The 26,663-nt window shown below is 35.2% G+C and overlaps 1 protein-coding gene across 1 annotated transcript in view; it reads right to left on the bottom strand.

Annotated features, from left to right (window-relative positions):
- Positions 1-26,663, bottom strand: part of LOC146148612 (disks large homolog 1-like) — a 118,588-nt gene that overhangs the window by 26,804 nt on the left and 65,121 nt on the right. The window contains exons 11-13 of the mRNA XM_083388418.1: positions 15,849-15,957; positions 15,486-15,645; positions 10,960-11,062 (exon numbers count right to left, since the gene is read on the bottom strand). Coding sequence (XP_083244544.1) covers positions 10,960-11,062; positions 15,486-15,645; positions 15,849-15,957 — 372 coding nt within the window. The remainder of the gene's footprint in view (positions 1-10,959; positions 11,063-15,485; positions 15,646-15,848; positions 15,958-26,663) is intronic.

The following is a 26,663-nucleotide window of genomic DNA, read 5'->3' as shown; positions in this document are numbered from 1 at the left end:
ACTTGGACTATCTTTTACTTAAACTTTACTTCTAAATATACCTATATTAAATTAACTAACGCTGGGGCCTGGGATACGTGCTTAAACACAATTTTGGTAAGTGACAAATCACATTGTAACATTTTGTAAAAACATTTTGTAAATCGCATTGAGTGTGACGTAACATTGTAATGCAAACCATTGTAAATTGAAAGTGAGCATTAAAACAGTTTTCCACCAGTCAGGTTTGAACTCACGACCTTTTTCACGAAACCAGTTCTCTACCACTGATCTAAAGCGGGGCAACGTTAAACTGCTTGAATTTCATATTATCATCATCACCGACTGGGTGAACATCTTGCCACACACATCTCACAAACTTTCTCTTTTATTGTAGATTATTTTTGATGGGCGTAAAACTTGCTGTTTACGACTAACCGTTTCTATTACGTCACAATACCCAATAATTGGGGTGATGTTTACTGCGTTAAAGCAGGGCATTCTACATTAAAAGTGATCACGTGTGTTTTTATGCGAATGAGAAACCAACCTAAATGCGTAACTGATAGCTAGCACTTCTAGATATGGGCTGAAAAGAGACAAAGTACGTTTTAAAAATAGCGGGCAAAGTATTGTGTTCGTGACAGTTCGTTTTTTTTTTTCAGCTGAGTGAGGGTATCTTTACATAATTTAACTTATGAAATTAGGTGTAATACGGCGTCTCATAAGATGCTTAAATTAGAGATCAGATTATTTGTAAATTCAATTTTAGATCACAGCAGGGATGAAGAGTCGGATTCGGGACTCGAGTAAGACCAGGTTAAACTAGACGGGGGTGCGGTTGTTGTATATTTTGTCAGGGGGTATATTTTCAGGGCTTACTGTTTATTTTCAATTTTTATTTTTTCAATTTTTTTATTTTTTTGAATTGATTTTAGTTTTTTTTTTCAATTGTTATGTTTTAATATTCATTTTTTATTTATTTATTTTTTTTTTATTTAATTATTTATTTATTTATTTTTTTTATATTTTATACTTTTGATTTTTTAATATTTTGTATTTTGTATTGTGTATTTTATATTATATATTTTGTTTTTTATTTTCCTTAACTTGTTTCTGCAAGCAAAAACAGATATGGGCCGAAAACTTAACTTATGCCTTTGATGCGAAAGGGGTTCAAAAATGGCGTAGATTTTGGGGAATGATCGAAACATATATTTGACATATAGAATTTACGTAGATAATGCGCATGGCCATTTTATTACATTTTGACCAGCTTACGTGTTTGAAAAGCAAATATTATCATTCTCTTAAAGACTTAAAATGGTTTAACGCCAATGGTTTGCTATACTTTTGCAAACTTTTACTCGGTAAATTTTTACCATGGCTAGGTCCGAGCAATCACTGTTAAAACAGGCTTTAAATCTGTAGTTTCAAACAATATGAAAAACACTATGTGCCTAATACGCAAACTATTAAATCGAAAGTTTTGCTAGTTGTTTAGGCCTGATGTTGGTATGTTGGTTGGAGCAAGATGCACAACAGGTGCTAACAGATGGGCGTAGACTGCCTCAAGATTACGCATTTAAATTTGCGGCGGTAAATACACCTTATTGACACTTGATTTTTAGGCGAAGCTTATCGCGAAGTAATTGGTCGCCCGAAAAAGCACTGACTCCGCATTTAAAGCATTATAAATGTATCGGCGATATTCTGCTTTGAACATCCCGACTCGCAATGCTTTCCTGCGTTAATTGCACGGTGGGTGAAAGTTTATTCACGGCCTTACCTCTTTGTGTATTACCGCGACAATAAAATGAAATACGATTTAGAGAATATTTGAAAAAACATATTTGGAGAATATCTGCTATTTGCACCTGTTTCGTATGTTGCTTCATTCCAACATATCAACAAACAATTTTAAGTTGTGTAGGCCTGGTGTTGATATGTTGGATTGGTAACATGCTAAACTGGTGCAAAGAGAGAGAGGTGTATATTGCCACCAGATTTAAATTCGCGGCGGTAAAATATGTTGTTTCTTAGGAGCATTTTGTAATTTTACTAAAGAGAAGCCTCTTTTTAAAATGGAAGTCGCACGCGCCCAGTTTTGGACGCGGCACAATGAAAGTCTTACGCGCGGGACAATAAAGCGCAGCAGGCGGTCAGTCGCTTCGTCACTTCACGAGCTGGACAAAGCAGGCGAATATGAACGAATTCTGTATGGAAGTTTTTCTCCTGCTAGATGGCAGTCGTTAGCTACAGATAGCTAAAACGCAATATTTCAGGTTTTTGCCCCTCAGTCAAAGGCATCTAGGGGTGCAGCCTCATAAACCTCGACATTGCACCTTAATACCTCTCTACGCCATGTCTGAAAATTTAAAAGTTCTACGATGTATACTTTTTCTATAAAGCTCCGGACAAAAATCGGTCTGAAACATTTTCGGGCAAAAACAAGATATGTCCCGAAAATAAACTAGACGGGGGTGCGGTTGTTGTATATTTTGTCAGGGGATATATTTTCAGGGCTTAGTGTTTATTTTCAATTTTTACTTTATTTTAATTTTTTTTTTTTTTAATTCTTTTTTTAATATTTTGTATTGTGTACTTTATATTATATATTTTGTTTTTCATTTTCCTTAACTTGTTTCTGCAAGCAAAAACAGATATGGGCCGAAAACTTCCCCACTTAAAATATGCCTTTGATGCGAAAGGGGTTCAAATATGGCGTAGAATTTGGGGAATGATCGAAACATATATTTGATAAATAGAATTTACTTAGATAATGCATATGGCTATTTTATTAAATTTTGACCAGCTTACGTGTTTGAAAATCAAATATTATCATTCTCTTAAAGACTAAAAATGGTTTAACGCCTATGGTTTGCTATACTTTTGCAAACTTTCACTAGGTCATTTTTTACCATAGCTTGGTCCGAGCAATCACTGTTAAAACAGGCTTTAAATCTGTCGTTTCAAACAATATGAAAAACACTATTACGTGCCTAATACGCAAACTATTAAATCGAAAGTTTTGCTAGATAAGTTTAGGCCTGATGTTGGTATGCTGGTTGGAGCAAGATGCACAACAGGTGCTAACAGAGAGGCGTAGACTGCCTTAAGATTTCGCATTTAAACTTGCGGCGGTAAATACACCCTATTGACACTTAATTATTAGGCGAAGCTTATCGCGAAGTAATTGGTCGCCCCAAAAAATGCTGACGCCGCATTTAAAGCAAGCATTATAAATGTGTCGCCGATATTCTGCCTTGAACATCCCTACTCGAAATGCTTCCCTCCGTTAATTGTACGGTGGGTGAAACTTTATTCACGGCCTTACCTCTTTGTGTATTACCGCGACAATACGATGAAATACGATTTGGAGAATATTGGAAACATCGTATTTGGAGAATATTTGCTATTTGCACCTGTTCTGTATGTTACTCCAATCCAACATATCTACACACAATTATAAGTTGTGTATAATAATATAATAACTTATGGCTTTGAAGCGAAGGGGGTTCAAATATGGCGTAGATTTTGGCAAATGATCGAAACATACATTTGATCAATAAAAATTTACGTAGATAATGCTTACGGCCATGTTATTACATTTTGGTCAGCTAGCATGTTTAAAAAGTCAATATTTTCATTCTCTCTAAATGATGTAACGTCTATGGTTTGCTATACTTTTTCCAACTTTTACTGTGTAAATTTTTACCATGCCTTGGTCTGAGCAATCACTGTTGAAACAGAGTTTAAATCTGTAGTTTTGAGCAATATGCAAACACGTTTATGTGCCTAATAAGCCACGTTTTATTTTGAAAGTTTTGCCAATTTAAATCCAATAAACGCAAGATTTATTTATTTATGACGCCATGTTATGACGTAGCTTTGTAACGTCGTCGTTAAGAATGCGTTAAACTTAAGCTTTTTGTTGTTGCGGCCCTTGTATAATTATATTTGCTTAGACCTGGTGTTGATATGTTTGAATGGTGCAACAATTACAACATGTGCTAACAGAGATGTGTACACTGCCTGTAGGATTCGCATTTAAATTTGCGGTGGTAAAATATTTTGTGTTGTAAGAGCAATAGGTTTTTTTACTTAGAGAGGCCTCTTTATGAAAGGCAAGTCGCATGTGCATAGTTTTACTAGGCAAGCCACTTCCAACACAAATGTTGCACGCGCGGGACAATAGGGCGCAGCAGGGATGCCAGCAGCCGCCTCGTCGCGACGCGAGCTGGACAAAGCAAGCGAATATGAACGAATTCTGTATGAAAGTTTTTCTGCTGCTAGATGGCTGTCGTTAGCTACAAAGTGCTAAAACGCAATATTTCAGGTTTTTACCCCCCAAGCAAAGGCCCCTGGGAGTGCAGCCTCCTAAACTTTTACAAAGCACCTACATACCACTCTACGCCATGTCTGAAAATTTGAAGGTTCTACGATGTCTACTTTTTCTATAAAGCTTCGGACAAAACTCGGTCTGAAACATACCATAGGAAACCAAAAAAGAATAGCGGCAAAAACAAGATATGTCCCGAAAATAAATTTTCGGCCCATATAATTTCGGCCCATATAATACCAGAGCTCGATGTGTGCGCATGCGCAGTACCAAATTTCGAAACTGGTAGGGCAGCAAACTGTACATAGTTAAGGTGGAATGGCATGTGCAGGTTGCATATTTCCCACAAGCCCTATGAGTGGATTGCTGAATATCCATCTTATTTTTGTTACGTAAATCGGTGAAACACAGACTGTCTGAGCCGGACTCGGGACTCGACGAAATTGCACATTCGGCTGGAGTCGGACTCGGGTTGTTTTTAACAGACTGCGGAGCCCTTGTTGCCAGTGCAAAACCAAGCAAAAAAAATGTTTGGCACGCGAGTTGTTTATATTTTGAAATTATTCATGAACTAGCACACTGCTTACGAAAGGTTGCCGACACCTATGTAATACCTTTATGACTTGACTAATAAAGTAAAGTTATGTTTTTCAAATTACTTGACTTTGAAATGGATAAATGATTTATACTACAACCAAAATCATTGAGGCACACGACTTGCATTAATTATATTTCAGTACGACAATTTGTTTTTGCCCTTTTTAAATTTTTGCCCTTTTTTCAGTAAAAAATAAATCGGGCGCCTAACCGATAGCGGGCAATTCTAAAAGTCCCTATAAAGGAGTTTAAAATTACGTAAAACAACATATTATTGTCGAATGAAGAGCAATTTTTTTTGGTCGACAGGATATTTTTACAAAAATAGCATAACATAACTACAATGCTAATCCGACAAATTGGCCGATTTTGTCGAGTCTCGAGTCTGGTGTCGACAATACAGTTTGTATTACGCCAATTTACGTTACCAAAGGATGTTATACGCTTAATCAGCAGTCCACTTATTGTGGTGTCAAACAACACACCAACCTACAATACGTGATTGGAAATGTTGCATAATATTTTACAGTTTGCGGCGTTATGTGATTTAAATTTGGTACTGTTCATATGCGTATTTAGGATTCGGGACTCGGGTGGAGTCCGGCTCCAACGAAACACGCCAATCCCGAGTCGGACTACAACTCAAGCAGCCCTGTTTTACGGTCCAAAATTTCATTTTCGAACCAATGATATCAAATTATTTGAGTTGATAAATTATCTGTAGTAAACAATTTTAAGCGTTTGGAAAAACCTATTGCCGTGATAAGCGTGGCACACTGTAGTGCGCATCTTTTAAAGCTGTCGCCAAAATGTATGTGTACTGTGTGGCTTTTTGCAGTTAATAGTGCACGTTTAAGGTTCAAAAAAGTCTCTTGAGATGTCTTACTAGCAGGCAATCTCGGCACGCAAGATTAAATACTACATATTATAATAATATTAGGGTTCTACACAATTTTACGTGAAAAATTAAAAGACATCACAAAGAAAACTTGTTGGTTTTCAAAGACATAAAATTGGATAGTTTGACGTTTTTTTAAATAATTCAAAAACGAAACATATAATTCAAAAACAAACAGTATAATTTCATGGTCAACATAATTTAAAAAGTACCTATTTTGTAAGGCTTTGACATGTTATTACGTTTTACTACAACCTCCAACCATTATGCTCCATAACTAAAAATATTTTTAATTTTTTTTAACGGCACTTTCTGTACTTACAACTTAAGCTGGACATAAAAGAAATTCAAAGAATAGACTTTTGAATAAAACTTAGGTTTAGGGTTTTTTTGAAAATTTTTTAAAACGTAAATTATTTAAAAGACATTCAAAGATAAAAGATTCATACTTTTATTTGCAAACGTTTAGGCAAGTGCTTATGCCATCTTTAGTGCGGTAAAATGAGGTTGAGATAAACGCGAATCATTATATAGACACTCGGACGTTTTAGAACGCTTTAAAAACAGAAAAAAAGGAGGTCGAAAAGTAACGGTGATAAGACTACATCTGAAAAGTGCACCTGCAAGGCGAAAGTAGGGCAAAGATAAAACAATGAGGTCAATGGGAAGCAACAGACGCGCGCAAACAGTAATTAACAATAAAATAAAAACTTGACGATAGAAATGCGCGAATTAATTATTTAAGTATTAAACAAATACAAAGGGACTGAGACCGTGTCAACATTGAGAGCGGGCTTGTGCTGCTGTATGAGCAGCGACTCCTGAAAAGAAGGCGGTAGCGATCTCGTGCCGAGCCCAAAATCTCTGGGGTAGTGAAGTCCACTCGGTGGTTAGGATTGTTCTGCAAATGTTTGCAGATTTCGTAGGACGCCAAACGCTGGTGTTCATGTATACGGGTTCGAAGGCTACGTCGTGTCTGGCCGATGTAAGAATGGCCGCATAAACAATTCAGGCGGTATACGACACTGACTTGATTTAACGGCTTTTGTCGATCTTTTATTCTGTAGAACTGTCCTGACAACTTTTGCGGTAGGGGTAACACTGCTCAACAAGGGACTCGACTACTCGTACTTTCCTTCCAGGATCAACATTACCAACATGCAGGTTGAGTTTGAATATATATATGTACCACGAATTACGCCTTACTCTTTCACATCTTCATTGTACCCAGTTCAAACAAAAGTTAATGAACCTTTACAGTCATTTTCTGACGACCTTCAACGCAGGAACCACAACTCCGCAATGACAACAGATGAGTTCGCCTCTCTTATCTCAATAAGATGGATACCTTACTTAGCGACGAGACCAAGTTTCAGCTCACCACCTTCGATGACAACATCAAGAACTTCAGAGAGACTATAAGTTTGCCTCCGATGCTCAAAAAACATGCTCTTTCACCCGAGATCACACGCTAATGCACAAAACTTTCGCCAGAACACCAACGCTATTTAGCCTTCCCAAAATACACAAAGCAGGCGTTTCCCTCCGCCCAATCCTTGATTCGTCAGGAAGTTTCGATTACGACTGTGCTAAATGGCTCTCCAACTCGCTATCGCTGCGGACTCATGATAACTTAGTCAAGGACACATTCGGATTCTTCACCAGAATCAAACATGACTCTTATGCCAATACATTCGTGGCAACATTCGACGCACGAACGAGCCAGTCAGTTTTGCAATTGAACTAATCCTATCGCAAATCTTTCGGATTTGGGAATGACTCTTTTAATGAGCTAGATCGCCGTGGTCTAAAAGAAACTGCTTCATTCGACCGCGGGGTTGCGGTGGGCTCGCCATTAGTACCCCTGATGGCCGACGTCAGTATGAACTACGTCTTAGATAAGGCTTTGCAGGCCACTCCAGAGAAACACCGTCCAAGGACCCTCTGTCGCTACGTAGACCATCTCTTTATGGTGTTCCCAGTCGTAAATCTATGGAGATTTTCCATCAAGCCATTAACAACATTCACCGCAACGTCGAATTTACTAAGGAGATAGAAGAGAACCAACACATTACCTTCCTTGACGTCCTAGTGGAACATTCTGGTGATAGACTGAGTACAACAACCTACATGAAACCGACGTTTAGCAGACTTTAAACCAAGTGGTGGTCTAGCTTCGTACCACGCCACCAAAACGTGCAACTTGTACGTACACTTATGTCACGCGCTAACAAGATTGCCAGCTCGTATGCAAAGATGCCGACGAGTTCCGGAATATCACTAACATCTTACTGAGGAATGGCTACCCTATCGATTTAATCCTTAATCGTTTACACTTTACACTGTGGCACAACGGAGAAAGAACCTATGGAAATGCCATGCGATATGTTGCCATAAAACTTGTTTATCTTGGCAATATCAACCACCACATCAAGAAGGAATTGTCGCGGTTCGTTCTCCGAACCACGGATGGAAAAGTACGTCTTTGGGTAATCGACCTACCGCAAAAGTTGTCAGGACAGTTCTACAGCATAAAAGACCGACAAAAGCCGTTAAATCAATTCAGTGTCGTTGCCACCGAGTGGACTTCACTACCCCAAAGATTTGGGGCTCGGCACGAGATCACTACCGCCTCCTTTTTCTGGAGTCGCTGCTCAGTGCTCATACAGCAGCACAAGCCCACTCTCAATGTTGACACGGTCTCAGTCCCTTTGTATTTGTTGAATACTTAAATGATATATTCGCGCATTTCATCGTCGATTTTTTATTTTTATTTATTGTTAATTCCTGTATACCTCGTTTTTTTTTGTGTTTTTAAAGCGTTTTAAAAGTCCAGGTGTCTATATAATGATTCGCGTTTATCTCAACCTCATTTTACCGCACTGAAGATGGCATCAGCACTTGCCGAAACGTATGCAAATAAAAGAATGACTCTTTTATCATTTATTTGGTCCACTCTTTTTCTACTGAACATTATGAACAGATCCGTGTTTAGTGTTCCTACTTTCAAAGACTTGTAACAACACTAAATATTAGTGCAAGTGTTTCTTAAACAAAAATTGCAGCTTATAAAATGTTTCACATAGCATAATTTGTGATATGATAATAGTGTTGTAAAGCCCCTAATGTGGGTCTAGCGGCCCAATTCACCCCCTTAAAATCAAGAAAAGTTCACAACGCCCCTTATGACTCCTTAACATCGAAAGGGTGGTTACCGCCTACTTTAGGAAACACTTGATCCGCCACACTAAATGCCAATAATTTTACAATTATATTACATAACGCTTTGCAAATAATATTGTAAAGCAGTGTTTTATGTTTGTTCTACTGGTTATAGACAGTACCTTGAACAAACAGTAAAAATCTCCCGAATGCCGCGGCACACAGGTTGCGGAACGGCGCAACTCCGAGAGTTCTCCTTGATAGTTTCCACTGAATCGAGCCTTACGCCCATAAGACGGATTATTATTTATTTCATTAGGCATGAGGACACTTACACAGACATCGTACAACCCTACCCGGGAATAATTTGATAGTAATTTCGGCCAAAACATAATAGCTTCTTACAGAGTTCTTAACCACGCAAAATTTAGGCACAGTTTGCAAAATATTGCGTTTATTGCAGAAGTTTCAAGTTCAACCGTAAGTTTTATTTTCTAAATGGATTTTTTTACGTTTGGCGCAGTTTGGAATACGTATTTGCTTAAATAACGGGCAAGTCGAGCAATTGCTGCTTCAAGGTTTACGTTTTCACTACATGCTTAGCTACATGTGGTGTGCTATAGCCGATGATTTAGTCTATCTATTTCAGAAACAACACACGACATAGCAATTTGGTTGCATGTCAAATTGCCACAATTTTTTTAAAATCATCGGTTATAACATGCGGTTTTGTTGCTGCAGAAGATGTCTATTAACCTTATGCCATGAATGCTGCAAAAGATGCCTGCAAACCTCTGAAAAGACTAAAATCAGAGGTTCGTAGACATCTTCTGCAGCATTAGGACAATAAGGTTATTTTTTGCCAGCCCTCGGAGGGGCTTAAACGTTTCTAGATTGCGGCTGAGTCGTTATCTATCCAAGGTTGCAGCCCAGAATTGAAAGTTGACAACCTTATTAACACCTGAAATTGCTAAATAATGTGCAAACTATAGAAACTCAGAGTGATAACAATTCCGCGCCACCTTTTTATAAGTGATGCTTGTATTGCTTCTCAGTCACATTACCTGAAGATAATACAAGATCGTATCGAAACGTTTTAAAAAAAGGAAAAAAAGAAAAAGAAATGTCTTAATCAAAATGATTTCAATCTACGACCTTTTTGGCTTGTAATTCATTATCAAAAAACACATCAGATGTTATGAAATTTCCTAACAATTTTTAAAATTGAACTAGGAAAATCTACTTCACCTTTGCAACATCGGGTATTTCGTCTCGTGGTTTTATAACGTGTAGCTTTTAAAATTTCATAACATGTACAGTCAACAAATTTTAAACGCCTTTTAGGCTAAGTAAACAATTGTGAGTCGAGACATTGATTGAAATTTTCAATTTAAATAAGATGGATGGATGGTTAGGCTTTTTTTATTATTATATAATATTTACCTTAAAAATAAACACCTTTTATGAAGCTTAGTATGTTTGTTCTAAAGTTAAACAGAATCTTGCCCTCCAACAGAACACATCACCTTTTATAAAGTAATACTTTACTTCAGTGCTTCCCAACCTTTTTTAGTTCGCGAACCACTTTTAATGCAAGTTTTATTGTGAGGTGTGACTAAACGAATAAAAAAACAAATTAATCAGGAAATAAGATTAACATTTACATAAAACCTGCATCTTTACTACTGGCGTGCGTACTTAAATAGTTAATGCGACCCAACACATCTAATTGTTACGTTTTTGTTACATAAATGTTACGTAATAATAAAGCAATAATTTCCCGATCTAATAGAAAACTGAAACATTTCGAAATGCTTCGCGACCCACTGGAGTGGGTTGGGAAGAACTGCTTTACTCTATGTTTATCTGAAGTCAGCCCGGAAATTTACCTACAAATAGCGCGCTAATATATTTTGACAAATTTTCAGTTTGATATATGTTTTGTTGACTAATTAAAAAATTAATACAAAGTCACACTAACCTTCCGGCCTAAATTGTGCCACAATTTTTACTGTTTTTGGAGCACTTTTTAGTGCATGTGCCGCCATCTCATGAGATGCACTTGTTAAATCCTCTTCATTTACCTAAAAATTGAAAAAGCCATGTGCATCATCGATGACAAAGTTAAATTAAATTTGGTTATTATGAGTGAACTTTCATCGAGTTTAAATGTTGAAAGTGGGATACTGCGAGTCTGGTTCCATTTTGTTATCCATGAGGATTAAGGTTACCCAAAATTCTATCATAAAGGCTTATGTATAATGTTGATTTTGGTGCCGTTTTATGGCTTTAGGAAATGAAGCAGTGAATAAACAGTGTATATTACCATAACTTTGTGTAATCTATAAAACTACGTTACAAAATTTCATAGAGGTGTTTTTCAAATTTTAGTCATTTCTTTTTTTTCAATTATCAATCTTTGTGTCACTAAGTCAATTTGTGTGTTTACCAGGCCTTTTTAGAATTATTTCCCACCAAATAGCACAATGACATCAAATATACGGTGTTGACAGGCTTGCAAGTGGAGGCATTTGACACAGATTTTTTTCAGGATAAAGAAGATTAACTGTAGCAGTAGAGATAATAGAACTGTCAGCATTTAAAAAAAAACTGTGCCAAAGATCTTTACATGTAATTTCATTGAAATAAATTATTCTTATACCAATACTGTTCTGTCTTTTTTTACACAGTTAGAATAGTTATCAAAGAAAGTGCAATCTTAGAAGCTTTCTTCTGATTAACCTTTCAGTCTTCAGATTTTCCGAGCCTGTTTAATTCAAGGTTTACTTACTTAAAACAATACTTGTATTGTAGATTGGTGCATGACTTTACAATTTAATCTTAATCAGGGCAATACGCCATATTTTGAGAGGATTTACAAACCGTAGTTTGGTAACTCCTGCTTAGATAATTGAAAAAAGACTGTGTCAAGCAACTACTGCTAAAAAACTATGCTAAATTCAACTGACATGTTTGAAAGAACTTTTAGACTTAATGTTTTACTTTGTTGTGGAAAGAGTAAAGCTGATGCACAGTACCATGAGAAGATCCAATAAAGGGTAACACTAATGCCAGAATGGTACAATCGGAGTCAGTTTTTAAGCAGGAAAGAAGTAAAAAAAACTTTAAAAACTAAAAAAAACATTATGGGACATCAAAAGTAGTGTTACGTAGTGTAAGGACTAAGGATACTATGATTATATGATTTGCTTCAGTGATTATTGTTTGTGGTGCATAATATATTTACATTCCTTGTATATCCAGTCATCCAGCTATGCATTTTACTTCTATCTATGGGTGCAAGCTAACCAAGGTCTATTTGATAAGTTGTTAATATGCCGCTACAAATGCAAACAGAGTATCAACAAAGAACCATAAAAGTTTTTTCATATCCTGTAATTTTTTTTAACAAAATACAACTCAAAATTTTGGCGGTTAGAACAAACAGGTAGCAAAAACATTATTCATAGTTATGAATATGCAATTATATAAATATGCGCATGTAAATTATAAATCAATTAATAGTAATAAAACAAAAAGCATGTGAGTCACCTAATTGTCAATCTGCAATTCACAATGTGATATTTTCGGTTGAAACCACTTTTATAGAGATGAGAAGTAATACATTTACCAAATGTAGCCATAAGTGGACTAAATTGAAATTTTTTCAGTGACAGTCCTCTTTGACCTTTCTTCCATGGTACCCCTCAAACAAGTTATTAATACCTTTGCTGTAAAAAAATTCAGCTAAGTAACGTCACATTTCAATTAATCTTAAGTATGCTGTTCTTGAAAAAGCAGTTTTACAATTATACAACTGAAACTGAATTAATCACGTCCAGCGCTAAAAAAGCATTTGCCTAAAAATACAGAAGCCTAACTTCTTCAGAGCATTCAAAAAAATCAAAACGTATAAAAAATCATATTCTTCTAACAGTTTTAGCATGCACTAATCCTCACCTAATCTGTTTACCCTTTTATTTTTTTATATCCTAGCTTTGATCCGGCATACACATTGGTAATGTAAGAAGCATATCACTCAAGTTTTGTTAGTCTTTTGTGCTATTATATATTCCAAGCTTTGTATGTGTATTAACAACAGAATCTGGCCCTCCAACAGAACACATAATGCCGACGATAAAAGTTCTAAAATTTATTAATAAAAGCTTGAGAAGCGCACCGCTCCGAACAAAAATCAGTCAGCAAGGTCTAAAACTTTAATACAAATATGTATTTCACCATATAAATGGCATCATCAGTTTGTCTGTACAAATAAATAGCAAAAAAATTAAAATAAACTGATGATGCCATTTATATGGTGAAATACATATTTGTATTAAAGTTTTAGACCTTGCTGACTGATTTTTGTTCGGAGCGGTGCGCTTCTCAAGCGTTTATTATATATTCCACTATTTTTTTTGTTAATATATATTCAACTAGGCTGGTAAATCAACTTTGCTGATTCTAGACGCAAAGAAAAATAAAAAAAATACTGATTACGTCACAAAATTATGTCACAAGAAGACAACATGAAACGATTGACTTATAGACCTAGTCTGTGTCCAGTCAAAGTAATTTGCTAATGTGCAACTGAAATGTCATCTTCTACATTAAGATTAATTATGTGTGAGGCTCCAAAAGGATTCACATGAAGCACAGTTTTTAGCCTATGAACACCTGGAAAAGGTGTTTAAACTTTTTCAAGGAAAAACTATTATTTATCTAGATCAGGGTTGGCCAACTAGCGGCTGCGGCTATTCATCCGATTTTAAGCAGCTAATAAATTCATTTTGTCTTATTTTTTTTTAATGTACAATATATAAAACTTGAACAAATTTTCTGGCTTTTTCCTATTTCTTTTGTTTAAAATGTCCATGTAAGCAGGCTCAGTGATTAAAAGGTCACAGCCTAATGGATTTGATTAACGTTAGACTCTGCATGCTCAATTGCTCATGTCTTCCCCCTTTACAATGGCACTTCAGGTTCTATCTATTTCAGACACAACATAAAACATTGCTTTCTAGGCTATATATTAATTCTGCATTGCACACTGTTTTAATAAGAGCTAAAAGACAAAGACTGTAATACGATTGTTTACGGTCACGTTGATAGTTGTGATATGTATACTACGCCAGTAGATTAAATTCATGCAGTCCGTATCCATTTAAAGTGTTTCTCTAATGTAGGGAAGAATTTAGTTAACTCATTTCAGTCAGACAAAGCGTCAAACACCTAAAGGGGCGCCAGCGCCTTTGCTATTTTACAATTTAGGCTACATTTTGCATAGACCCATCAAAACAAAAATCCCAGGTCTATCCTTTCCTTTCAGATTGTTTGTAAAGCAATTTGCATTTGCCTTATGTGTATTTTGTTTTTTCGTGTCACACAGATGCCAAGTTCTGATATATGTCTAAATGAACACTAAACAACCAACAATTTTTGCAAATCGGAGAATAATTATATTCACCAACATTTAATATATACATTTAATCTTTCAAAAAAATGTTTGTTTTTTTATCAAAATAGACAACCATTTAGTACCTGCTGGAGATACCACTAGATCTGCTTTCCACACTAATTCGTTCCTGATTTACTTTAGGAGGCTGTTTACAGGTTTATTTTATGCAATAAAAAAATGGGAACACACAATAAGACCTAAAAAGCAACAATACATAAAGCCCAAAAAACTATAAAACCATAGTATTAAGACAAACGACATAATAAAGCCAAATACGCAGTAATATCCAGTACAGCATACAATCAAAATCGTCTGACTAAGACCTAAATATGTCGGAATAAGGCCTAAATTTATCAGAATTAGTTCTAAATTCATCGGAATAAGGCCTAAATTCAACGGAATAAGGCCTAAATTCAACGAAATAAGGCCTAAATTCTTTGGAATAAGTTCTAAATTCATCGGAATAAGGCCTAAATTCAACGGAATAAGGCCTAAATTCATCGGAATTAGTTCTAATTTCATCGGAATAAGACCTAAGTTCATCGGAATAAGGCCTAAATTCATCGAAAGAAGGCCAAAATGGCCAGAATAACGCCCGAACCTGTAAGTAGAGGGTATGGGACGATGGGGGGCCATCGGTCTGGCATCGGCCGTTTTGGTGACTACGTTTGGACGCCCTAGTCTGACCGGCGCCATCAGGGCGCCGCTGTTTCGGCACCGGATTTTTTGTCCTGTTTGGGGTTATTGGTGGATAATGGGTGGGGTTAGAAAATGGGTTAGTGTTGAAACTTTTAGGGGAGTTAGTGATGTACTTAGGGGTGGGGTTTGGGGTTAGTTAAAGTGTTGTTTAGGCCTGATTTTGACCTTTTAGGTCTTATTCCGACGGATTTAGGATTTATTACGATTTAGACGGTACTAATACCATAGGTAATACCATAGGACCATAGGTATTAGTCCTATTTTGGTCTTATTCCGAATTGTGTTTTATTCTGACGTTGGTGTTATTCTTATCTTGGTCTTATGGCTGGAGTCCAAAAAAATTCACTTACTGAAAGAATCTGGTCTCCTCGATGAAGTTCACCGCTTAAATCTGCAATTCCACCAGTTAGTATGTAGGAGATAAATATACCTTCTGACCCATCTCCACCAACAATGTTGAAACCCAATCCAGCCCCGCCCACCTTGTGCAGTAGTACTAACCTTTTCTCCCTGTCAGAAATCAAAATTTGCCTGGAAGATTGTTAAGCAACCTTGATAAAAGCAGTTGTACACACACTCTAAATATTTACTCTTTATGGCTGTAGAAATAAAGTTGCAATTGTTAGAAAGGATTGGGAAATTTGTAATTTCTAAAAAATATTATTATATATTTGTGAAATATTTTCATAGAGATAACCAGAATAAAAAAATACCTTGTAATCTGGTTGGTATCAATTGGAGAGTTCATGTTATCAGTGGTGTTTGATGTTTGGCTGTGTAGGGTTGATTCAAAGTTTGGTGGTGGTAACTCATTTTGCGTGTCTGTTATATGAAACAACAAAATCCCATACATAATACACAGCGTTGAGAAGGCTTTAGAAAAAAGTGTGTCAAAAACAAAATGTAAAAAAATATTTAATATTGAACTCTATAAATTTATTTGCCTCAGTTTGCAAACCAGACGGACGCCAAACGCAAGATGGAATTCTGTACAAGTAGAAAAAAATAATGACCAGATAAATTAAATGAGAAAAACTTACGACAGGATGTTCAATATTTAACTTTGAATTTAATCTATAAATAAGTTCGGCTAAGTTTTAAGTTTAGCCAGACAGACGCCACACCAGATGGCATTCTGTTCAAATAGCAAAAGAGAATAGATAAATTAGAATAAGCGTTAAGTTTTCATCTCGCATACTTAAATATAAAAGAGATAATTAAATTAGGAAAAAGGGCAGATTGGGGCTTTCCTTTGTTTGGGATTTTACTTATGAAGGTTTTATTGTGTTGCAACTCATTATAGCCTGGGCTTCCTTGAAATTACTCTGGGATAGACATAATAATTTTAATAGTGATTGATATAATATGTAATAGTGATTTAGAGGTTTTAGCTAAAGATATTTAGTCGACCCACATTAGACACAATTTGTAACACTACTTTTCGGTTAATGTTAAATTGCCACAATCATTTTCTAAGTCATTACCTGTAACAAGCGTATTCATCAACTTTACACTGGTATGTTACAGGTAAAACCTACTTTCATTGGCATTAGCAAACTTACATGGACAGGGTACAACAAACCTAAAAAAATCACTAGACATAAAATTCCTATTTAACAAATATGTAGATATTTTTAATTGTGGAATATACCCAAACAATGCTTTTGATATCATGCCAGGCAACTAATGATTATGAAGATGTAACACAACTTTTTGGTTGAAGTCAAATTACTACAAATATTTTATGTCATGCGCTGTAACAAGTAGCTTCAGCAAACTTACACAGGGAAGGTACAACATAATATAACTTGACATTGCCCGGATGGCACCAGTATGTAAGGAATATTTTTATAGAAGTTTTAGGGCGGCATATTATTGCCTCTGGACAAAATTGGTTTCGTGTAATGTCTTGCAACTCATATTTTATCTCAAATATTCACTTTAATTTTTATCACTAGGAAAAGTTATACTCTGTACTAGGTCACATAACACTTGTTGGAGTTTAAAAGAGTAAAATTTGAGCAGAATTGGCAAATTTTTATAATAAACATATTGATCAAGGTAAGTTTTAACATTGACAAAATTTATTATATCAAAATAAACATACTACTGATTGTGTATGTGATGAGTGAGATAAAAGTTTAAATGAACTCTAAGGGCAGTGTTCAACCTAAAATCATGTTGAAAGACATCAACAAAGTAGAACACTAATAAATCTTTCCACCATAAAAAATGTTTTGTGTTGATACTAGTCTATCGCCGTTGTCCTGATTGCAACAAATTGGCTTTTCAATCACTTTGGCATTCCTGGTATAATTTCAGTAACTGCACTAAATTTTAGTTTATCTAGTGCAGGGGTCGGGAACCTATATCTCGCGAGCCATATATGGCTCTTTTTGTGACACCATATGGCTCTTTTGATGAACGAATCTTGCTTGCACAAAAATCCAAGCTATTATTTCAGAGCATGATCTCAAATAAAACTCCATGTGGCCACGGCTGCTTTGCTAACTTTAGTTTTCCTCTTTTTCATTACACATAGCCTAACAGCAAATTTTCGGGGCTTCACATGAATCCTACTTTTTTTGAAACTGTGATCCCATTCGAGGAATCTCTTCTTAACAAAAGGCCCGATTCTTTCAATGGAACTCTGTAATCAAAGTTGCGCAAACTTAGCTAATTCATTTTTCGTGCATATTATGTTCTGTCCTTTAAATAAGAACAAAATAAACAGCTGTTCTCAATTAAGTATTTTTTGCCAACTTATACCTAGAGAAAAAAGTATGATATGGCTCTCATGGAAATACAACCAAGAATATTTGGCTTATATGGCTCCTTTAGCTAAAAAGGTTCCCGAACCCTGATCTAGTGCTATGCTTTTCTATCTGCATTAGTCGCCAAAAGGAGGACAGCACGCCATGGACCCATTAAACTATTTTTTGCACACAATGTAAATTTAAGAATAAATTAATTTAGTTTCCCAGCATGTCTTATCCCATTTTGAGGAAAAAGGCCATATTAAGACACAGTTGCCATCTGTGAAAATACACTTATATACACAATGTGGAAAGGCTTATAATCAGGATTTTGTGCAGAGCACACAGTTTAAAAACCACTGTTCTAAAATAAAGTTTTGGCCAACTTTAACCTAAAATTGTAGTTTAATGGCAGTTCTTGCAATGACTGAGCATTCAATTCCTGCAAACCTTTTACTTAGCTAACTTTTTCAAAACTCAGTAACAACCTTATGTTTTTATGACTCATCTCTAAAACATGCCATACCATCGCCAACATATATCCTCCATTCACCTCTGTTTACCAAAGTATAGTTAAAGGGCAATGCAAGTTTGGCAGCAGACCCTGGTGCAGAGGCGAGCAACCAGTCTGAGACAAAGAGAAGCTTTTTCTACTGGGTTGACAGCAAAAAGCCATGCCTGACACGTCAACAGAAAAGAGTATTACTATGCTTCTTTCCCATTCCCGCACAAATCTTTACTTAGCTACTTTTAGTGTAAAATGAGTGAAATAAAACTGACATTGCCCCGGTTTAATATGGCATTAAGCAAAGGTAAATGTCGCCTTTTAATTGGTTTAAATTAACTTTCAAGTTGGACTACTGGCATTGTCCCGACAAATTCAATGAATGAAATATTTTCCCAACACTATTCCAATTTCATTCAACACAGATATAACCAGTAAGAATGTTACATATAAAATTACATGTTGTCAGTGTACTAATACTTTCATCAATCACCTGGTGTTAACGAAATACAAACCACAAAAGTATACATTAGATATTGCACACAATCAACATTGAGTAAGGCAGAGTTTCTCAAGCTGCACCATGACGTCCTGGTGTGATGTTTAAATTATTCAAGAGCATCATACAAGAGTTTTTTTGTTTCCCATTCAAACTTAACTGCAGTAAAAATGTGTATTAAAAAACCGTAACATCTGATTGTGAATCACGTTTCTTAAATTCTGTTTTACTTTGGTGAGCAACAAACAAGGGCTGGGACAGTTAGTTATATATGGATAAAACTGAGAATGCCAATGCGCAGCCAAAATGCAAATAAACAACTGAAGGTAATCATCTTTTAAAGAATGTTAGCTTGTACAATGGCTTTTATTAAGATTGATGGTATGGTATAAAGTTATCATTTGGGCATTGTTTTTTGATGGAAAAAAGCTAAATTTAACAAAAGCTGTTATGAGTTTTTTTTAAATTGTCATTTAGTTTAATATTCTACATTACAAGCGAGCCAGCAGAGTAGTAAGCAGGCAAGGTTGACAGCATTAGGCTCAGCTCTTTGTTTGTGCTTTTATTGTGTATCTCCAATTTGGACAAATGTAACAGTATTTGCTGTGTCTTACTTTGGTGGTGATTTGCAATATTCCAATTTCCTATTTTAAAGATACGCTAGGTTATTGTTATTTCTTGCTATCTTTATAACTAGTATTGTAAATAAACTGTTGGTTCAACAATTTTCTAAAATAACCAACGTCTTGTTTTCTTTTATATTTCAATAGTTGTTTGTTTTTTTAACATGCAAAAATTACCAACTAAACATTTAAAGAGTTTACATAACCAAAAATAAAAAAACTGCAATTCGTGTTTCACCTTTCACGAGTAAAACATAAAAACAACTGAACAACAGCTTCAAGACACTAATTTAGTACTTCATATAATAATGCATTGTTTAAATCAGTGGTTCTCAAACTTTTTAAAAAAAATTACTCAACGGTTCCCTAACAATTTTTTTAATTGCTTACGGCCCCTTAAAAATATGCACAAATAAACACAAAATAACACGTTGTTTTTAATGGTATAAAAGGGACTATGTTCGGCTATGTTTGGTTTTGTTGATACAGTATTTAGTATAGTAAAATCACTCTATTTGAGTGAAGCAATCACGAACAGTTTCAAAACCGTGACCGATTACTGTACAGTCCACAGTGGCAGTGCAGCAAGCTGACGTCACAATGCACAAATTCAACTCAAAGCATGCAATCATGTGAATAAACAACTAATCGTAGCTTGTAATGACGAGCGAAAACACGTTGGAATTACGCTAGCGTAATGTCACTTTGCGCGTATAGGTCCAGCCGGACTTTCTTTCTTTCGTTTGGCTTTTTTTTTGTCCCACAATTTAGCCTGTGTACGGCATAATTATTATTATTGTGTTTGTTAAGCTTGGCTTGGAAAACTTAAGTTGCCTGAAAATTTTATTGCACAAAAAATTTTCTTCTTCAGAAGCGTCATGCTGATTTTTTGTTAGGTGCGTCGCGGTCCCAGAAAATTGTCTCGCGGACCCCTATTCGAGAACCACTGGTTTAAATCAATGTATTCCTAAAAGGTAAAAATGTTGTTCAAAAATATATTTTCTGACAAAATTTTAATTTTTCAAGTCGGAATTTTTCATCTTTAGTTTAAAAATAATTGCCCGAGTTATCATAAAAATAAAATTAGTTAAATTCCTATCGTTAAAGGCGGCGCAAGGAAAAGTTTTGAGAAACACTGGTGTTTTTATTTAGATTGGTATTTATTATTTATATTGATTTGTTAAATAAATTTAATATGGTGTAGTGTTTAAAATCTTCATTCTGCAAAAAGTTAACTGACCTATGTAATCTGGAACTTCAGTCAACAAAATAAGCACTGTATATTTCCAATAACTGAAATACAAAATGAACAAAAAAGCCACATAAAAGCAGGTGAAGAGCTGCGTAATGGTCACCCATGCTTTAGTGTATTCAATGGAGCCAATTACTATAAAATATATGAAAATGCTTTATTTGCATCAATAGTACAAAAAGAATGCTTAGTGCATAAGTAAAAATGGGGGACTTAAGGTATAAAACCCTTGCAAAATAGTAATCATGTGGGCTCCAGGAGACATCTAGAGCAGTGGTTCTCAACCTTTTTGTACCCGTGGGCCGTGGCCCCTTTTTGATGCTTTCAAATGTTCGCGGACCCCTTACATTTTTCTGGTGGAATATCTGCGTTTATAGTTTTTTTTAATAATTCAGTATATCTGCCTATAGTGTACCTTATGTTGAATAAATTAATAGACAACACCAAATTACTTTATAACACGTTTATTTTAATGTGATTTCTTCTGCTGCATCTCCGAGGCAGTCTTTAAATGCGTGGTTGTGTTTTAGATAATGCTAGAATAGATTATCGCATGTCATCTTTTCCAAATCCAGTACATGGAACTGTAATAATCCTGCCATTCATTTAACAATCTATTTGTGTTACAAGTGTAACATCACACTCAGTGCGATTTGTTACGTCACAATGCGATTTATAACATTTTACAGTGTGATTTTATCACTTACCAAAATTGTGATTAAGCATGTTTCCCAGCGTTGATTATTTTACTAAAGGTATCTTTAGAAGTTTTTGCGGCCCCCCTGAAAACGTTTTGCGGACCCCCGGTTGAGAACCACTGATCTAGAGATTGATTTATAGTTAAAAAAAACAACTTTATATTCCTTTTTTTGACTTGCAAGTACCCAAAATTTAAAAACAAAAATGTGCTTAGCGGAAACCCTGCATCTAAGCCATAAGTTAAAGCAGAAATTTTCATTCCAAACCTGTTTCTTATTGCAGAAATAGGTTAAGGAAACTTTAGAACATGCAACGTATATACTAATTCTCTTAATATAAGAACTCATAAACAACTGAAGGTAATCATCTTTTAAAGAATGTTAGCTTGTACAATGGCTTTTATTAAGATTGATGGTATGGTATAAAGTTATCATTTGGGCATTGTTTTTTGATGGAAAAAAGCTAAATTTAACAAAAGCTGTTATGAGTTTTTTTTAAATTGTCATTTAGTTTAATATTGTACATTACAAGCGAGCCAGCAGAGTAGTAAGCAGGCAAGGTTGACAGCATTAGGCTCAGCTCTTTGTTTGTGCTTTTATTGTGTATCTCCAATTTGGACAAATGTAACAGTATTTGCTGTGTCTTACTTTGGTGGTGATTTGCAATATTCCAATTTCCTATTTTAAAGATACGCTAGGTTATTGTTATTTCTTGCTATCTTTATAACTAGTATTGTAAATAAACTGTTGGTTCAACAATTTTCTAAAATAACCAACGTCTTGTTTTCTTTTATATTTCAATAGTTGTTTGTTTTTTTAACATGCAAAAATTACCAACTAAACATTTAAAGAGTTTACATAACCAAAAATAAAAAAACTGCAATTCGTGTTTCACCTTTCACGAGTAAAACATAAAAACAACTGAACAACAGCTTCAAGACACTAATTTAGTACTTCATATAATAATGCATTGTTTAAATCAGTGGTTCTCAAACTTTTTAAAAAAAATTACTCAACGGTTCCCTAACAATTTTTTTAATTGCTTACGGCCCCTTAAAAATATGCACAAATAAACACAAAATAACACGTTGTTTGTAATGGTATAAAAGGGACTATGTTCGGCTATGTTTGGTTTTGTTGATACAGTATTTAGTATAGTAAAATCACTCTATTTGAGTGAAGCAATCACGAACAGTTTCAAAACCGTGACCGATTACTGTACAGTCCACAGTGGCAGTGCAGCAAGCTGACGTCACAATGCACAAATTCAACTCAAAGCATGCAATCATGTGAATAAACAACTAATCGTAGCTTGTAATGACGAGCGAAAACACGTTGGAATTACGCTAGCGTAATGTCACTTTGCGCGTATAGGTCCAGCCGGACTTTCTTTCTTTCGTTTGGCTTTTTTTTTTGTCCCACAATTTAGCCTGTGTACGGCATAATTATTATTATTGTGTTTGTTAAGCTTGGCTTGGAAAACTTAAGTTGCCTGAAAATTTTATTGCACAAAAAATTTTCTTCTTCAGAAGCGTCATGCTGATTTTTTGTTAGGTGCGTCGCGGTCCCAGAAAATTGTCTCGCGGACCCCTATTCGAGAACCACTGGTTTAAATCAATGTATTCCTAAAAGGTAAAAATGTTGTTCAAAAATATATTTTCTGACAAAATTTTAATTTTTCAAGTCGGAATTTTTCATCTTTAGTTTAAAAATAATTGCCCGAGTTATCATAAAAATAAAATTAGTTAAATTCCTATCGTTAAAGGCGGCGCAAGGAAAAGTTTTGAGAAACACTGGTGTTTTTATTTAGATTGGTATTTATTATTTATATTGATTTGTTAAATAAATATAATATGGTGTAGTGTTTAAAATCTTCATTCTGCAAAAAGTTAACTGACCTATGTAATCTGGAACTTCAGTCAACAAAATAAGCACTGTATATTTCCAATAACTGAAATACAAAATGAACAAAAAAGCCACATAAAAGCAGGTGAAGAGCTGCGTAATGGTCACCCATGCTTTAGTGTATTCAATGGAGCCAATTACTATAAAATATATGAAAATGCTTTATTTGCATCAATAGTACAAAAAGAATGCTTAGTGCATAAGTAAAAATGGGGGACTTAAGGTATAAAACCCTTGCAAAATAGTAATCATGTGGGCTCCAGGAGACATCTAGAGCAGTGGTTCTCAACCTTTTTGTACCCGTGGGCCGTGGCCCCTTTTTGATGCTTTCAAATGTTCGCGGACCCCTTACATTTTTCTGGTGGAATATCTGCGTTTATAGTTTTTTTTAATAATTCAGTATATCTGCCTATAGTGTACCTTATGTTGAATAAATTAATAGACAACACCAAATTACTTTATAACACGTTTATTTTAATGTGATTTCTTCTGCTGCATCTCCGAGGCAGTCTTTAAATGCGTGGTTGTGTTTTAGATAATGCTAGAATAGATTATTGCATGTCATCTTTTCCAAATCCAGTACATGGAACTGTAATAATCCTGCCATTCATTTAACAATCTATTTGTGTTACAAGTGTAACATCACACTCAGTGCGATTTGTTACGTCACAATGCGATTTATAACATTTTACAGTGTGATTTTATCACTTACCAAAATTGTGATTAAGCATGTTTCCCAGCGTTGATTATTTTACTAAAGGTATCTTTAGAAGTTTTTGCGGCCCCCCTGAAAACGTTTTGCGGACCCCCGGTTGAGAACCACTGATCTAGAGATTGATTTATAGTTAAAAAAAACAACTTTATATTCCTTTTTTTGACTTGCAAGTACCCAAAATTTAAAAACAAAAATGTGCTTAGCGGAAACCCTGCATCTAAGCCATAAGTTAAAGCAGAAATTTTCATTCCAAACCTGTTTCTTATTGCAGAAATAGGTTAAGGAAACTTTAGAACATGCAACGTATATACTAATTCTCTTAATATAAGAACTCATTGCTTTAACAAAACAACATATTTTACTGCCGCAAATTTAAATGCGAAATCTGGTGGTAAAGTATACCTCTCTGTTAGCACCTGCAACAAATTTAAAGTCTGGTTAAACTTTAAACAATGACTGCACGGACCAAGGCATGTTAAATAAAGTATTGAGTAAATTTGCAAAAGTATAGTAAACCATTTTAAGAGAATCACTATACTTCGCTTTAAACATGTTAGCTGGCCAAAATTTAATAACATGGCCGTATGCATAATCCATGTAAATTCTATTTATCAAATATATTTTTCACTCATTCCACAAATATCTCGTCGTATTTGAATTTATTGTCGCGGTAGAACATGAAGAGGCAAGGCCATGTAATAAAGGGAAGCATTGTTAGAAGCTTCATTCATATGAAGTTCGTGAATTGTGTCGCCAGATTGGACCATAATTCAAAAAAGCTTGAAAGTTTTCTTGAAGGTAAAGCTTTTGGACGTCAAGTGCCAGTTTGTCACTGTCTTTGGGAATGGGATTTTTGGTTTGAAGTGGCAAAAATAAAAATAAATAAATAAATAAAATATTTTGATTGCAAAAAGATTCTAAAATTAATCTTGCATAGTTTTATTTACCAAACTAGCATAAGAAAATGAAATCCTGGCAACTAGCCCTTTATAGACTGAAAGTTTCGGCCCTTATCTATTTTTGCTTGCAGAAACACGTTAAAGAAACCAAACAACATGCAACAAATATACTTAACCACAAACCAAAATGAAATTAATAATATTCACAAGTAAACCAGGTAAGTAATGCTATTTATAACGGCCCACTAATACAAAATAAAATAAACACTAAGCCATGAAAATATACCCCACAACAAAATATACAACAACCGCACCCCCGTCTAGTTATATCGGCCAAAAATTTATTGTCTGGTCCCAAAGCTTTATAGAAAAAGTAGGCATCAGACATGGCCAAGAATGGTATGTAGGTGTGTATAAGAGGTTTAAGAGTTGCATCACTAGGGGCACCCGATCCGTTAGAAATTAGTGCATTTCTAAGCAAAAAGGTCTACGACAATTAGTGCATCCAAAGGATCAAAAAGTCCGACTTTCAGACTTTGAGGTCTCGGACAATGCACTAATTTGACTTAACAATGTGCTTCAAAAGATTAAGTTTAATAATACTTGACCTACCTAAACTCAAACGCTAACCAGCACCCTAACCCAAATAATGTGCATTGAATTAATAATTACATAAACGCTTTGGGCTCCAATACCTCAATTTGTGACGTAACAATCCTATGGTACCATAGACGAGAAACTATCTTATGCCCACCCGAGTTTGGGCTTTTTCACCAGCAATGGCAGAAAAGTCTAGACTTTTAGACCTTGAGGTCCTGGCAATGCACTAATTTGGACCTTTAGGTAAACTCCCGGCGTAGATAAATTGAAAATATTCGCTGAACATTCACAAAAGATTACAAAAAGTGTGAGATAGCATTAATAACACTTGACCCACCCTAACCGAAACGCTAACCCGAACCCTAACCCAAATAATGTGCTTTAATGTAATAATTATTTGAATGCTGGTGAAAAAGCCCAAACTCGGGTGGGCATAAGATAGTTTCTCGTCTATGGTACCATAGGATTGTTACGTTACAAATTGAAGTATTGGAGCCTAAAGCGTTTATGTAATTATTAATTCAATGCACATTATTTGGCTTAGGGTGCTGGTTAGCGTTTGGGTTTAGGTAGGTCAAGTATTATTAAACTTGATCTTTTGAAGCACATTGTTAAGTCAAATTAGTGCATTGTCCGAGACCTCAAAGTCTGAAAGTCGGACTTTTTGATCCTTTGGATGCACTAATTGTCGTAGACCTTTTTGTGTAGAAATGCACTAATTTCTAACGGATCGGGTGCTAGGGGTCTCTAATTGGGGGACAAAAAAACAATAGTGTGACAGAATCGTTTTAGTTCTTCACAGATATCTACTTCTATTTAGTTTGTATATCCTATTCCAAATGCAAAATCTGTTATTCTAAAATACCTTGGGATTCTACCTTCATCCCTAGTGGAGAAACGGATGATTCACAGCAAGTATATATCAATTCACTTATTTAAAACTGATCATAAATCCAAATGGCTACCAATACCAACTAAATTCCAATCACAATAATACAGATATCCTTAAAGCTAAAGAAAATACTGCAGAAATGCTGAATTCCTTACATCAAAACTTTTGGATGATAAAAGTTCAG

This window comes from Ascidiella aspersa, chromosome 4 (assembly GCF_963924565.1).
Source record: "Ascidiella aspersa chromosome 4, kaAscAspe10.2, whole genome shotgun sequence".
Classification (NCBI taxonomy): Eukaryota; Metazoa; Chordata; class Ascidiacea; order Phlebobranchia; family Ascidiidae; genus Ascidiella; species Ascidiella aspersa.
Note: the sequence above shows the minus strand (reverse complement) of the source record. Positions and strands in the feature narration are given on the sequence as shown.